Source organism: Hyla sarda, chromosome 10, assembly GCF_029499605.1.
Source record: "Hyla sarda isolate aHylSar1 chromosome 10, aHylSar1.hap1, whole genome shotgun sequence".
NCBI classification, from domain to species: domain Eukaryota; kingdom Metazoa; phylum Chordata; class Amphibia; order Anura; family Hylidae; genus Hyla; species Hyla sarda.
In genome coordinates, this window is record NC_079198.1 from 174644 (window position 1) to 191289 (window position 16646).

Below are 16646 nucleotides of genomic sequence, written 5' to 3' on the forward strand. Positions count from 1 at the left end.
ATCAGTACAGGATAAGTAATGTAATGTATGTACACAGTGACCTCACCAGCAGAATAGTGAGTACAGCTCTGGGGTATAATACAGGATATAACTCAGGATCAGTACAGGATAAGTAATGTAATGTATGTACATAGGGACCTCACCAGCAGAATAGTGAGTACAGCTCTGGGGTATAATACAGGATATAACTCAGGATCAGTACAGGATAAGTAATGTAATGTATATACACAGTGACCTCACCAGCAGAATAGTGAGTACAGCTCTGGAGTATAATACAGGATATAACTCAGGATCAGTACAGGATAAGTAATGTAATGTATATACACAGTGACCTCACCAGCAGAATAGTGAGTGCAGCTCTGGGGTATAATACAGGATATAACTCAGGATCAGTACAGGATAAGTAATGTAATGTATGTACACAGTGACCTCACCAGCAGAATAGTGAGTACAGCTCTGGAGTATAATACAGGATATAACTCAGGATCAGTACAGGATTGCTCCATGTGGATTGATGTGTATACATGTGCTCCTGATCTCTGCCGGGGGTTTCCTGTTCTGTGGTCTCCTCCTCCTCCTCTGTATATAAGGAGATGGTCACAGTACAGAGCTCACAGCAGCCGCACAGTCTGTCGCCCGGATGGAGGGATACGGAGAGAAGATGTACCAGCCGACTACAGACACGGTGACGATGCAGCCGGGGGTCGTTCCCTATCAGCCCCCCCAGAAGGATTATTTGGTTTGGTCCATCATTAACCTGATCTGCTGCTGTCTGCCGCTCGGGATCGTCGCTCTCATCTTCTCCATCAAGGTAACAACATCCTGAAGATTTTCTGTCTTTTCTATTATTGTTTGATATTTTTGTTCTTGATATAAAAGAAAAACAAACAAACCTGTAACATTGTTGCACGTGAGCGGTTCTGATCTGTCGGGGTCTCAATGTATGGAGCAGTGTTTCTTAACCAGGGTGCCTCCAGCTGTTGCAAAACTACAACTCCCAGCATGCCCGGACAGCAAAACTACAACTCCCAGCATGCCCGGACAGCAAAACTACAACTCCCAGCATGCCCGGACAGCAAAACTACAACTCCCAGCATGCCCAGACAGCAAAACTACAACTCCCAGCATGGCCAGACAGCAAAACTACAACTCCCAGCATGCCCAGACAGCAAAACTACAACTCCCAGCATGCCCAGACAGCAAAACTACAACTCCCAGCATGCCCAGACAGCAAAACTACAACTACCAGCATGCCCAGACAGCAAAACTACAACTCCCAGCATGCCCAGACAGCAAAACTACAACTCCCAGCATGCCCAGACAGCAAAACTACAACTCCCAGCATGCCCAGACAGCAAAACTACAACTCCCAGCATGCCCAGACAGCAAAAGTACAACTTCCAGCATGGCCAGACAGCAAAACTACAACTCCCAACATGCCTGGACAGCAAAACTACAACTCCCAGCATGCCCAGACAGCAAAACTACAACTCCCAGCATGCCTGGACAGCATTTGGCTGTCCTGGCAAGCTGAGAGTTGTAGTTTTGCAACAGCTGGAGGCACCCTGGTTGGGAAACACTGGAATGGAGCTTCAATCGTACTGCGCAATAAGGCGTGGAGCCCCGCCTATAACTAGTAAGGGAGGGGTCTGGACACGGACAGTGAATCTATGTATTAATGTTCTCTTTGAGGATTGGACAGTAAGGTGTTAATATTTGGCGGTGAGGAGGTCACTTACACCTAGACATGTAAAAAAGTAAATAAAAACAAACCCCGCCCAATGTTACCTACCACATGTGAGTAGAGATCAGTTTGGGGGGGGGGGGGGGGCAGCTGCTGCCAGAAGACTTTATGAGGGGTATCAAAGGGGCAGAGAGGGACATGGTCAAGAAATTGTTCTACCGCCTACAAACCACCAGTCCAGTGTTTCCCAACCAGTGAACCGTCAGCTATTGCATAACTACAACTCCCAGCATGTCTGGGCAGCATTGAGCAATATATGGAACAGGCGGACTACATGACACAAAAGACATTTACTTCAGAGTTGTCTTCTACCTGATGGGGGTTGTATTCCTTCTCCTGGGGGGACACATCTCTTCATCTGACTTAATTGTTACAGTGTTGTGTTACAGTGTTGTGTTACAGTGTTGTGTTACAGTGTTGTGTTACAGTGTTGTGTTACAGTGTTGTGTTACAATGTTGTGTTACAGTGTTGTGTTACAGTGTTGTGTTACAATGTTGTTGGTATTTTGTTACAGTGTTGTGTTACAATGTTGTGTTACAGTGTTGTGTTACAGTGTTGTGTTACAGTGTTGTGTTACAATGTTGTTGGTATTTTGTTACAGTGTTGTGTTACAGTGTTGTGTTACAATGTTGTGCTACAGTGTTGTGTTACAGTGTTGTGTTACAGTGTTGTGTTACAATGTTGTGTTACAATGTTGTGTTACAGTGTTGTGTTACAATGTTGTGTTACAATGTTGTGTTACAGTGTTGTGTTACAATGTTGTGTTACAGTGTTGTGTTACAATGTTGTGTTACAATGTTGTGTTACAGTGTTGTGTTACAATGTTGTGTTACAGTGTTGTGTTACAATGTTGTGTTACAGTGTTGTGTTACACTGTTGTGTTACAGTGTTGTGTTACAGTGTTGTGTTAGAATGTTGTGTTACAGTGTTGTTGGTATTTTGTTACAGTGTTGTGTTACAGTGTTGTGTTACAGTGTTGTGTTACAGTGTTGTTGGTATTTTGTTACAATGTTGTGTTACAGTGTTGTGTTACAGTGTTGTGTTACAGTGTTGTGTTACAATGTTGTGTTACAATGTTGTGTTACAGTGTTGTGTTACAGTGTTGTGTTACAATGTTGTGTTACAGTGTTGTGTTACAGTGTTGTGTTACAGTGTTGTGTTACAATGTTGTGTTACAGTGTTGTGTTACAGTGTTGTGTTACAATGTTGTGTTACAGTGTTGTGTTACAGTGTTGTGTTACAGTGTTGTGTTACAATGTTGTGTTACAATGTTGTGTTACAGTGTTGTGTTACAATGTTGTGTTACAGTGTTGTGTTACAGTGTTGTGTTACAATGTTGTGTTACAGTGTTGTGTTACAGTGTTGTGTTACAATGTTGTGTTACAGTGTTGTGTTATAGTGTTGTGTTACAGTGTTGTGTTACAATGTTGTGTTACAATGTTGTGTTACAGTGTTGTGTTACAATGTTGTGTTACAATATTGTGTTACAGTGTTGTGTTACAGTGTTGTGTTACAGTGTTGTGTTACAGTGTTGTGTTACAATGTTGTGTTACAGTGTTGTGTTACAGTGTTGTGTTACAGTGTTGTGTTACAGTGTTGTGTTACAATGTTGTGTTACAGTGTTGTGTTACAGTGTTGTGTTACAGTGTTGTGTTACAGTGTTGTGTTACAATGTTGTGTTACAGTGTTGTGTTACAGTGTTGTGTTACAGTGTTGTGTTACAATGTTGTGTTACAATGTTGTGTTACAGTGTTGTGTTACAGTGTTGTGTTACAATGTTGTGTTACAATGTTGTGTTACAGTGTTGTGTTACAATGTTGTGTTACAGTGTTGTGTTACAGTGTTGTGTTACAATGTTGTGTTACAATGTTGTGTTACAGTGTTGTGTTACAATGTTGTGTTACAGTGTTGTGTTACAATGTTGTGTTACAGTGTTGTGTTACAGTGTTGTGTTACAATGTTGTGTTACAATGTTGTGTTACAGTGTTGTGTTACAATGTTGTGTTACAGTGTTGTGTTACAGTGTTGTGTTACAATGTTGTGTTACAGTGTTGTGTTACAGTGTTGTGTTACAGTGTTGTGTTACAATGTTGTGTTACAGTGTTGTGTTACAGTGTTGTGTTACAGTGTTGTGTTACAGTGTTGTGTTACAATGTTGTGTTACAGTGTTGTGTTACAGTGTTGTGTTACAGTGTTGTGTTACAGTGTTGTGTTACAGTGTTGTGTTACAATGTTGTGTTACAATGTTGTGTTACAGTGTTGTGTTACAGTGTTGTGTTACAATGTTGTGTTACAATGTTGTGTTACAGTGTTGTGTTACAATGTTGTGTTACAGTGTTGTGTTACAGTGTTGTGTTACAATGTTGTGTTACAATGTTGTGTTACAGTGTTGTGTTACAATGTTGTGTTACAGTGTTGTGTTACAATGTTGTGTTACAGTGTTGTGTTACAGTGTTGTGTTACAATGTTGTGTTACAGTGTTGTGTTACAGTGTTGTGTTACAATGTTGTGTTACAGTGTTGTGTTACAGTGTTGTGTTACAGTGTTGTGTTACAATGTTGTGTTACAATGTTGTGTTACAATGTTGTGTTACAGTGTTGTGTTACAGTGTTGTGTTACAATGTTGTGTTACAGTGTTGTTGGTATTTTGTTACAGTGTTGTGTTACAATGTTGTGTTACAGTGTTGTGTTACAGTGTTGTGTTACAATGTTGTGTTACAGTGTTGTTGGTATTTTGTTACAGTGTTGTGTTACAATGTTGTGTTACAGTGTTGTGTTACAGTGTTGTGTTACAGTGTTGTGTTAGTTTTGTTACAGATTTGTTAGGCTGGGTTCACATCACATTTTTGCCATATACTGTTTTCAATCCCTTTTTCCTAAGAAAACCGCAGGGAACAGTTTGGGGAAAAGTAAACCGTATACTGTTTTTACTTTGCACATGCGCATTTGCATCCTAAAGTCCCCACCCAAGACCCCTCCCATTAAAAATGGACAAAATTTTCAAAAACGTATGGTTTTTTTTTTCTATAAAAACTGACGGAACTGTATGCACTTTTAAAAACACATACGGTTTACTTTTTTCCATACTGTTCCATCCGTTTTTCTGCCATATGGTTTTCTTTAGAAAAACGGATTGAAACCAGTATATGGCAAAAACGTGATGTGGACTCCGCCTTACAAGCAAACCGTCCGCGTCCGCGGGATTACAGGTTTCAGTTCTTTGTCTATGTTTACGGTTTTCAATACGGTTCCATTTGTTTTCAATAATGAAAACGTATACAGGAAACGTACTTAAAAACGTGGTGTGAACCCAGCCTTAGAGTGTTGTGTTACAATGTTGTTACAGTGGTGTTAGTGTTGTCTTACAGTGTTGTGTTACAGTGTTGTGTTACAGTGTTGTGTTACAGTGTTGTAAGTGTTGTGTTACAATGTTGTGTTACAATGTTGTGTTACAGTGTTGTGTTACAGTGTTGTGTTACAATGTTGTGTTACAGTGTTGTGTTACAGTGTTGTTAGTGTTGTGTTACAATGTTGTGTTACAGTGTTGTTAGTGTTGTGTTACAGTGTTGTGTTACAATGTTGTGTTACAGTGTTGTGTTACAGTGTTGTTAGTGTTGTGTTACAATGTTGTGTTACAGTGTTGTTAGTGTTGTGTTACAATGTTGTGTTACAGTGTTGTGTTACAGTGTTGTTAGTGTTGTGTTACAATGTTGTGTTACAGTGTTGTTAGTGTTGTGTTACAGTGTTGTGTTACAATGTTGTGTTACAGTGTTGTTAGTGTTGTGTTACAATGTTGTGTTACAATGTTGTGTTACAGTGTTGTTAGTGTTGTGTTACAGTGTTGTTAGTGTTGTGTTACAATGTTGTGTTACAGTGTTGTTACAGATTTGTTAGTGTTGTGATACAGTGTTGTTAGTGTTGTGTTACAGTGTATTTTTTTTACAGATTTGTTTGTTGTTGTGTTACAGTGCTGTTGGTATTTTGTTGCAATGTTATGTTAGTGTTGGTGTTGTTGTGTTACAATGTTGTGTTACAGTGTGTGATACAATGTTGTGTTACAGTGTATTTCTTTACAGATTTGTTTGTTGTTGTGTTACAGTGCTGTTGGTATTTTGTTGCAATGTTATGTTAGTGTTGGTGTTGTTGTGTTACAGTGTTGTGTTACAGTGTTGTGTTACAGTGTTGTTAGTGTTGTTACAATGTTGTGTTACAGTGTTGTGTTACAGTGTTGTGTTACAATGTTGTGTTACAGTGTTGTGTTACAGTGCTGTTGGTATTTTGTTGCAATGTTATGTTAGTGTTGGTGTTGTTGTGTTACAGTGTTGTTGGTATTTTGTTACAGTGTTGTGTTACAGTGTTGTGTTACAGTGTTGTTAGTGTTGTTACAATGTTGTGTTACAGTGTGTGATACAATGTTGTGTTACAGTGTTGTTACAGATTTGTTAGTGTTGTGATACAGTGTTGTTAGTGTTGTGTTATAGTGTTGTTAGTGTTGTGTTACAATGTTGTGTTACAGTGTGTGATACAATGTTGTGTTACAGGGTTGTTAGTGTTGTGTTACAATGTTGTGTTACAGTGTGTGATACAATGTTGTGTTACAGTGTATTTCTTTACAGATTTGTTTGTTGTTGTGTTACAGTGCTGTTGGTATTTTGTTGCAATTGTTGTGTTAGTGTTGGTGTTGTTGTGTTACAGTGTTGTTGGTATTTTGTTACAGTGTGTGTTACAGTGTTGTGTTACAGTGTTGTTAGTGTTGTTACAATGTAGTTTTTCACAATATTTCTTTTACAGTTGTTTTTTTTTCTTACATTTTTTCTTCCCGGAACATTTAGATTATTTGCAGCTTTTTTCTTTCTTTTCATTTTCACGTCGTTAATTTCTTTCATTTCTTTCTTTCCCTTTTATCCATCTCTGTTTTTTGGACATTTTCGTTGCTCCCACGTTGTTGTTTTTTTCTCACTTTCACATTGTTCTCAGATTCTTTTCCCTGTGACGGACGAGATTCTGTTTAATGATGGTAAAATCCTCGCTCTCCTGAAATCCTCTGCGCTGCTGTGAGGGTATTGATGCTAGAACACCCCACCTTCTCATATGTGACCCCTCCATTTCCCCTCTATACCCCCCACCCCCGCCCCGCAGTGGGAATATTGCACAATGGTTTACAAGTGAAAGATTCCACAGGTTATTGCCAAGAGAATGTTCCATGAAAAGATGAAAAGATGGCGTCTGCGCGGAGGATAAATGCGCCGGATTGTGAATTCACATGTGGAAACGTTTAGAGAATTGTAAAAAAATCTGCAGAGACAAAAGGCATTTTGTACATGAGGAGAAGGGGCGCGCGCCCCCTAACATTCCCCGACACCCTCTATGTGATCCCCTCTGTGTCCTCAGTCAGGGAGGCTGAAGATTTAAAGGGACAGTAACCCCATAAAGTGATAGCACAACATTAGAATACTGTGTCCCCTTATTGTTATGTTGTTTTGATACAGAGGCCTATACAGAGGGGGCGGGGCAAGATAAACAGAGGGTGGGGTCTATACAGAGGGGGCGGGGCAAGATAAACAGAGGGTGGGGTCTATACAGAGGGGGTGGGGCCATATAAACAGAGGGTGGAGTCTATACAGAGGGCAGGGCCAGATAAACAGAGGGTGGGGTCTATGCAAAGGGGGTGGGGCCAGATAAGCAGAGGGTGGGGTCTATACAGAGGGGGCGGGGCAAGATAAACAGAGGGTGAAGTCTATACAGAGGGGGCAGGGCCATATAAACAGAGGGTGGGTCTATACAGAGGGCGGGGCCAGATAAACAGAGGGTGGGGTCTATACAGAGGGGGCGGGGCAAGATAAACAGAGGGTGAAGTCTATACAGAGGGGGTGGGGCCAGATAAACAGAGGGTGGGGTCTATACAGAGGGGGCGGGGCCAGATAAACAGAGGGTGGGTCTATACAGAGGGGGCGGGGCCAGATAAACAGAGGGTGGGGTCTATACAGATGGGGGTTACATAGTTACATAGTTAGTTACTAACTATGTAACTATGCAACTATGTAACTATGTAACTATGTAACTATGTAACTAGCGAGGCCAGATAAACAGAGGGTGGGGTCTATACAGAGGGCAGGGCCGGATAAACAGAGGGTAGGGTCTATGCAAAGGGGGTGGGGCCAGATAAGCAGAGGGTGGGGTCTATACAGAGGGGGCGGGGCCAGATAAACAGAGGGTGGGGTGTATACAGATGGGGCGGGGCCCAGATAAACAGAGGGTGGGGTCTATACAGAGGGCAGGGCCAGATAAACAGAGGGTGGGGTCTATACAGAGGGGGTGGGGACAGATAAGCAGAGGGTTGGGTCTATACAGAGGGGGCGGGGCAAGATAAACAGAGGGTGGGGTCTATACAGAGGGGGCGGGGCCAGATAAGCAAAGGGTGGGGTCTATAAAGAGGGGGCAGGGCCAGATAAACAGAGGGTGGGGTCTATACAGAGGGCGGGGCCAGATAAACAGAGGGTGGGATATATACAGAGAGCGGGGCCAGATAAACAGAGGGTGGGGTCTATACAGAAGGCCGGGCCAGATAAACAGGGGGTGGGGTCTATACAGAGGGCGAGGCCAGATAAATGGAAAGTGGGGACTATACAGAGGGGTCTATATAGAGGGCGGGGCCAGATACATAGAGGGTGGGGGCTTATACAGAGGATGGGACCAGAAAAACAGAGGGTGGGGCCTATACAGAGGGCGAGGCCAGATATACAGAGGGTGGGGTCTATACAGAGGGCGAGGCCAGATATACAGAGGGTGGGGTCTATACAGAGGGCGAGGCCAGATATACAGAGGGTGGGGTCTATACAGAGGGCAAGGCCAGATATACAGAGGGTGGGGTCTATACAGAGGGCGAGGCCAGATATACAGAGGGTGGGGTCTATACAGAGGGCGAGGCCAGATATACAGAGGGTGGGGTCTATACAGAGGGCGAGGCCAGATATACAGAGGGTGGGGTCTATACAGAGGGCGAGGCCAGATATACAGAGGGTGGGGTCTATACAGAGGGCGAGGCCAGATATACAGAGGGTGGGGTCTATACAGAGGGCGAGGCCAGATATACAGAGGGTGGAGCCTGATATACTAAGAGTGAAGCCAATACAAAGGATGAGGCCATAAATACAGAGGGCAGGGCTATATATGTACAGAGGGTGGGGCCTATGCAGAGGGTGTGGCCATGTATACAGAGGGCAGGGCGATATATGTACAGAGGGTGGGGCCTGTGCAGAGGGTGTGGCCATGTATACAGAGGGCAGGGCGATATATGTACAGAGGGTGGGGCCTGTGCAGAGGGTGTGGCCATGTATACAGAGGGCAGGGTGATATATGTACAGAGGGTGGGGCCTATGCAGAGGGTGTGATCATGTATACAGAGGGCAGGGCTATATATGTACAGAGGGTGGGGCCTGTGCAGAGGGTGTGGCCATGTATACAGAGGACAGGGCTATATGTACACAGCTATAAATAGGGTGGGGCCTGACATAAAGAGGGCGGGGCAAAACCTCAAAACCAAATTTTACATTAAAAATATCTCCCAGAGATCCTAATGGTAGAAACATAAAAATACATCATGTGATCAGTGGGAGGGCGCAGAAAGTACTATGGCTGCCTACGGGGCGCTATGTATAGAAAGTGACAGGAACGCTGGGGGCGGTATTATACTAAAGGGGAGAAAAAGACCGATGACCAAAGTGATTGCACAAGAACTAATATATTAATGAAAGTAAAATAAATGGAAGCGACAAATAAAACACAAACGATCCGTAGAGTGTAAGACCGTGACCCCATCTCTGTCCCCTGATGATACAAATGTCTGTAGATTCCTTTCTTCTATCATCAGGGGACAGAGATGGGGTCACGGTCTTACACTCTACGGATCGTTTGTGTTTTATTTGTCGCTTCCATTTATTTTACTTTCATTAATATATTAGTTCTTGTGCAATCACTTTGGTCATCGGTCTTTTTCTCCCCTTTTTGGTTTGTTTGTTGATAATCGCGCCTGCACCCACCGTTTCTATATTTGCATATATTATAATAGTGACTACATTACTTGTCACCAAACTTTTCTCCAAGCCGGGTAACGCTTAATGGCGGCCATATTGCTTCTCACCATCTTCAGGAAAGCTGGATGGTGCCCCCTGGGGGGAGGAGACATAATGGCGGCCATATTGCTTCTCACCATCTTCAGGAAAGCTGGATGATGCCCCCTGGGGGGAGGAGACATAATGGCGGCCATATTGCTTCTCACCATCTTCAGGAAAGCTGGATGGTGCCCCCTGGGGGGAGGAGACATAATGGCGGCCATATTGCTTCTCACCATCTTCAGGAAAGCTGGATGGTGCCCCCTGGGGGGAGGAGACATAATGGCGGCCATATTGCTTCTCACGCAGCTTGTTGATGTCTCTAATGATTTCTCCTTCTCCTCCACAGACCCGCGATGCCACTCACCAGAATAACACCTTCCTGGCCGCCAAGCACTCCGGCACCGCCAAAAACCTGAATATCGCCGCCACGGTGATCGGAGTCGTCATAAACATCATCGTAATCGCCATCTACGTCGTCTTCTTCATCTATTACAAGAAAAAAGTTGAGGAAATTCACAACGACTTTAACAACTTTGACAAAACATTCTTTAACCCCCCCAACTAAATACCCCTCCCCCCCCACTATATACCCCTCCCCCCCCCAATATATACCCCCCCTACAACTAAATACCCCCAGACGCCTTCAGTAACATTGGCGTAAGATGAATGTGGCCCCTGGGGTCTGTATGTTTCCTCAGATCACATCATTGTATAATCCTCATCATAATAAACCGTCACCTTGTTATTCCTCCTGTCACATATGATACGGTAAAGGAGCACTCCGGTGTATGGTAAAGGAGCACTCCGGTGTATGGTAAAGGAGCACTCCGGTGTATGGTAAAGGAGCACTCCGGTGTATGGTAAAGGAGCACTCCGGTGTATGGTAAAGGAGCACTCCGGTGTATGGTAAAGGAGCACTCCGGTGTATGGTAAAGGAGCACTCCGGTGTATGGTAAAGGAGCACTCCGGTGTATGGTAAAGGAGCACTCCGGTGTATGGTAAAGGAGCACTCCGGTGTATGGTAAAGGAGCACTCCGGGGTATGGTAAAGGAGCACTCCGGGGTATGGTAAAGGAGCACTCCGGTGTATGGTAAAGGAGCACTCCGGTGTATGGTAAAGGAGCACTCCGGGGTATGGTAAAGGAGCACTCCGGTGTATGGTAAAGGAGCACTCCGGGGTATGGTAAAGGAGCACTCCGGGGTATGGTAAAGGAGCACTCCGGGGTATGGTAAAGGAGCACTCCGGGGTATGGTAAAGGAGCACTCCGGTGTATGGTAAAGGGGCACTCCGGGATATGGTAAAGGAGCACTCCGGGATATGGTAAAGGAGCACTCCGGGGTATGGTAAAGGAGCACTCCGGGGTATGGTAAAGGAGCACTCCGGTGTATGGTAAAAGAGCACTCCGGTGTATGGTAAAGGAGCACTCCGGGGTATGGTAAAGGAGCACTCCGGGGTATGGTAAAGGAGCACTCCGGGGTATGGTAAAGGAGCACTCCGGGGTATGGTAAAGGAGCACTCCGGTGTATGGTAAAGGGGCACTCCGGGATATGGTAAAGGAGCACTCCGGGATATGGTAAAGGAGCACTCCGGGGTATGGTAAAGGAGCACTCCGGGGTATGGTAAAGGAGCACTCCGGGGTATGGTAAAGGAGCACTCCGGTGTATGGTAAAGGAGCACTCCGGGGTATGGTAAAGGAGCACTCCGGGGTATGGTAAAGGAGCACTCCGGTGTATGGTAAAGGGACACTCCGGTGTATGGTAAAGGAGCACTCCGGGGTATGGTAAAGGAGCACTCCGGGGTATGGAAAAGGAGCACTCCGGTGTATGGTAAAGGAGCACTCCGGGGTATGGTAAAGGAGCACTCCGGGGTATGGTAAAGGAGCACTCCGGTGTATGGTAAAGGGGCACTCCGGGATATGGTAAAGGAGCACTCCGGGATATGGTAAAGGAGCACTCCGGTGTATGGTAAAGGAGCACTCCGGGGTATGGTAAAGGAGCACTCCGGGATATGGTAAAGGAGCACTCCGGGGTATGGTAAAGGAGCACTCCGGGGTATGGTAAAGGAGCACTCCGGGGTATGGTAAAGGAGCACTCCGGTGTATGGTAAAGGAGCACTCCGGGGTATGGTAAAGGAGCACTCCGGGGTATGGAAAAGGAGCACTCCGGTGTATGGTAAAGGAGCACTCTGGGGTATGGTAAAGGAGCACTCCGGGGTATGGTAAAGGAGCACTCCGGTGTATGGTAAAGGGGCACTCCGGGATATGGTAAAGGAGCACTCCGGGATATGGTAAAGGAGCACTCCGGGATATGGTGAAGGAGCACTCCGGGGTATGGTAAAGGAGCACTCCGGGGTATGGAAAAGGAGCACTCCGGTGTATGGTAAAGGAGCACTCCGGGGTATGGTAAAGGAGCACTCCGGGGTATGGTAAAGGAGCACTCCGGTGTATGGTAAAGGGGCACTCCGGGATATGGTAAAGGAGCACTCCGGGATATGGTAAAGGAGCACTCCGGGATATGGTAAAGGAGCACTCCGGGGTATGGTAAAGGAGCACTCCGGGGTATGGTAAAGGAGCACTCCGGGGTATGGTAAAGGAGCACTCCGGGGTATGGTAAAGGAGCACTCCGGGGTATGGTAAAGGAGCACTCCGGGGTATGGTAAAGGAGCACTCCGGGGTATGGTAAAGGAGCACTCCGGTGTATGGTAAAGGAGCACTCCGGGGTATGGTAAAGGAGCACTCCGGGGTATGGAAAAGGAGCACTCCGGTGTATGGTAAAGGAGCACTCCGGGGTATGGTAAAGGAGCACTCCGGGGTATGGTAAAGGAGCACTCCGGGATATGGTAAAGGAGCACTCCGGGGTATGGTAAAGGAGCACTCCGGGGTATGGTAAAGGAGCATTCCGGGGTATGGTAAAGGAGCATTCCGGGGTATGGTAAAGGAGCACTCCGGTGTATGGTAAAGGGGCACTCCGGGGTATGGTAAAGGAGCATTCCGGGGTATGGTAAAGGAGCACTCCGGGATATGGTAAAGGGGCACTCCGGTGTATGGTAAAGGGGCATTCCGGGGTATGGTAAAGGAGCATTCCGGGGTATGGTAAAGGAGCACTCCGGTGTATGGTAAAGGGGCACTCCGGGGTATGGTAAAGGAGCATTCCGGGGTATGGTAAAGGAGCACTCCGGGATATGGTAAAGGGGCACTCCGGTGTATGGTAAAGGGGCACTCCGGGATATGGTAAAGGAGCACTCCGGGATATGGTAAAGGAGCACTCCGGGATATGGTAAAGGAGCACTCCGGGGTATGGTAAAGGAGCACTCCGGGGTATGGTAAAGGAGCATTCCGGGGTATGGTAAAGGAGCACTCCGGTGTATGGTAAAGGGGCACTCCGGGGTATGGTAAAGGAGCACTCCGGTGTATGGTAAAGGGGCACTCCGGGATATGGTAAAGGAGCACTCCGGGATATGGTAAAGGAGCACTCCGGGGTATGGTAAAGGAGCACTCCGGGGTATGGTAAAGGAGCACTCCGGGGTATGGTAAAGGAGCACTCCGGTGTATGGTAAAGGGGCACTCCGGGGTATGGTAAAGGAGCACTCCGGTGTATGGTAAAGGGGCACTCCGGGATATGGTAAAGGAGCACTCCGGGGTATGGTAAAGGAGCACTCCGGTGTATGGTAAAGGAGCACTCCGGGATATGGTAAAGGAGCCCTCCGGGATATGGTAAAGGAGCACTCCGGGGTGTGGTAAAGGAGCACTCCGGGGTATGGTAAAGGAATACTCCGGGATATTGTAAAGGAGCACTCCAGGGTATGGTAAAGGAGCACTCCAAATTTTCTTTGTCCTTATCATGCACAATCACCATCACTTGTGCTACAGCACCATATGTTTTTTTCTTAGAACAGCTGCATCCATGCAGACCATTACTGTAACTAGGTCATGTGATCACCAGTCTGACCCATAGAAAGTCACAATGCTTGATGTGTCAGAAGGAGTGATATGTCCTGGGTCAGCTGACTTCCTGTGAACTACAGGATGACATCACCTATCAGACCCCTCCTGCTAACTCTCAGACCCCTCCCCTCCAGCTCTATCTGTATACTGCTGCTATATCTATGGGATCAGGATATATAGTAGTTATACACCTCCCCTCCAGCTCTATCTGTATACTGCTGCTATCTCTATGTGATCAGGATGTATAGTAGTTATACACGTCTCCCCTCTAGCTCTATCTGTATACTGCTGCTATCTATATGTGATCAGGATATATAGTAGTTATACACCTCCCCTCCAGCTCTATCTGTATACTGCTGCTATCTCTATGTGATCAGGATAAATAGTAGTTATACCCCTCCCCTCCAACTGTATCTGTATACTGCTGCTATCTCTATGTGATCAGGATATATAGTAGTTATACACCTCCCCTCCAGCTCTATCTGTATACTGCTGCTATCTCTATGGGATCAGGATATATAGTAGTTATACAACTCCCCTCCAGCTCTATCTGTATACTGCTGCTATCTCTATGTGATCAGGATATATAGTAGTTAAACACCTCCCCTCCAGCTCTATCTGTATACTGCTGCTATCTCTATGTGATCAGGATGTATAGTAGTTATACACCCTCCAGCTCTATCTGTATACTGCTGCTATCTCTATGTGATCAGGATGTATAGTAGTTATACACCCTCCAGCTCTATCTGTATACTGCTGCTATCTCTATGTGATCAGGATGTATAGTAGTTATACACCCTCCAGCTCTATCTGTATACTGCTGCTATCTCTATGTGATCAGGATGTATAGTAGTTATACACCCTCCAGCTCTATCTGTATACTGCTGCTATCTCTATGTGATCAGGATATATAGTAGTTATACACCTCCCCTCCAGCTCTATCTGTATACTGCTGCTATCTCTATGTGATCAGGATATATAGTAGTTATACACCTCTCCTCCAGCTCTATCTGTATACTGCTGCTATCTCTATGTGATCAGGATATATAGTAATTATACACCTCCCCTCCAGCTCTATCTGTATACTGCTGCTATCTCTATGTGATCAGGATATATTAGTTATACACCTCTCCCCTCCAGCTCTATCTGTATACTGCTGCTATCTCTATGTGATCAGGATATATAGTAGTTATACACCCCCCCCCCCAGCTCTATCTGTATACTGCTGCTATCTCTATGTGATCAGTATATATAGTAGTTATACACCTTCCTTACAGCTCTATCTGTATACTGCTGCTATCTCTATAGGATCAGGATACATAGTAGTTATACCCCTCCCCTCCAGCTCTATCTGTATACTGCTGCTATCTCTATGTGATCAGGATATATAGTAGTTATACACGTCTCCTCCAGCTCTATCTGTATACTGCTGCTATCTCTATAGGATCAGGATACATAGTAGTTATACCCCTCCCCTCCAGCTCTATCTGTATACTGCTGCTATCTCTATGTGATCAGGATATATAGTAGTTATACATCACATGACATTCATATAAAACAATAAACAGAATAATGCAAACTACAAGAGTAGATTAATCTAAAGGGTTAAGTCCAATATGTTTCCTGTGTATTAGTGAGTGATGCCAGTGTCCGCCCCTCTCTGTGCCTCAGAAAGGAAAGCTGGAGGTTTCCCCTGTGAAATGCTCGGATACATTGGATACATTAGTAGCACTTGGATTTTGGGTGTCTCGTGTGTGCTTCTCCTACTACAGGAAATCCCATCCAGGGTGCCTCCAGCTGCTGCAATACTACAACTCCCAGCATGCCCAGACATCCGTTTCATCGATTCATTTCATTACTGTAACTGGGTCATGTGATCACCAGTCTGACCCACAAAAACTCACAGTGCTTAATGCAGTGTTTTCCATCCAGGGTACCTCCAACTGTTGCAAAATTACAACTCCCAGCTGGGCATGCTTGGAGTTGTTGTTTTGCAACAGCTGGAGACACCCTGGATGGAAAACCCTGACCTATACTATATACTACTATATGGTCCAACATTCTGGGAGTTGTAGTTTTCGTTTAGGGCAGTTGCTGAACCAGAGGCTGTATCAGGGCATGCTGGGAGTTGTAGTTAGTAGCTAACTGCAACTCCTGTTTTTGCTAAAAAAAAATAAAAAAAGCGATCAAAAAGTCCCATCAAAACAAAAATGGTCCAGATCAGGGGCAAAAAATGACCCTCATACAGGCCCCGTATAAGGAGAGATAGGACATTTCCCATACATATGTGTATCCTGTGATGTCACGCATATATAATTATTTATGTAAATAAGCAGGGCCGGGATTTTTTTGGTGGCGCCCCTATCTGTGGGGTGGAGAGGCCCGGAGCCAGGGGGTTGGTTGGGCAGCAGTGGGGCTGCCTGGCCACTGGGTCCTTCCCCCTGTGTTAGGTTAGGGAGGTGGAGAGTAGATCAAAATACAAATGGTGGATGTGCGGCCCTGCTTCTGTTTCTCTATTTTTGTTATACATATTTAGGATATATAAAATGACTAAAAATACGCAATTTTGAAGATTGGTATTTTTTTTTTACGTATACGATACTGACAATGCGGTTAAAGTAACATTAGATTTTATAGTTCGGACATTTACGCACACGGAGATACCATATGTGTTCATTTTTATTTTTGTTTACATTTTTTTATGGGAAAAGTTTGGGGATTCAAACATTAGGGAAGGAGTTAATTCACATTTATTTACTTTTTTTTAACGTTCTTTACACTTTTTTTTATTCCCCATAGGGGACTATTACATGCGATCCTTGGATTAGATTACATACACTGTTC

At 45.0% G+C, this 16646-nt stretch overlaps 1 protein-coding gene across 1 annotated transcript; it reads left to right on the forward strand.

Annotated features, from left to right (window-relative positions):
- Positions 1-600: 600 nt before the first annotated feature.
- On the forward strand, positions 601-10598 carry LOC130294032 (dispanin subfamily A member 2b-like). Its single transcript, XM_056543397.1, has 2 exons — positions 601-811; positions 10206-10598. The coding sequence occupies exons 1-2, from the start codon at positions 641-643 to the stop codon at positions 10422-10424; spliced, it is 390 nt and encodes a 129-aa protein (XP_056399372.1). The 5' UTR covers positions 601-640; the 3' UTR covers positions 10425-10598.
- Positions 10599-16646: the final 6048 nt, after the last annotated feature.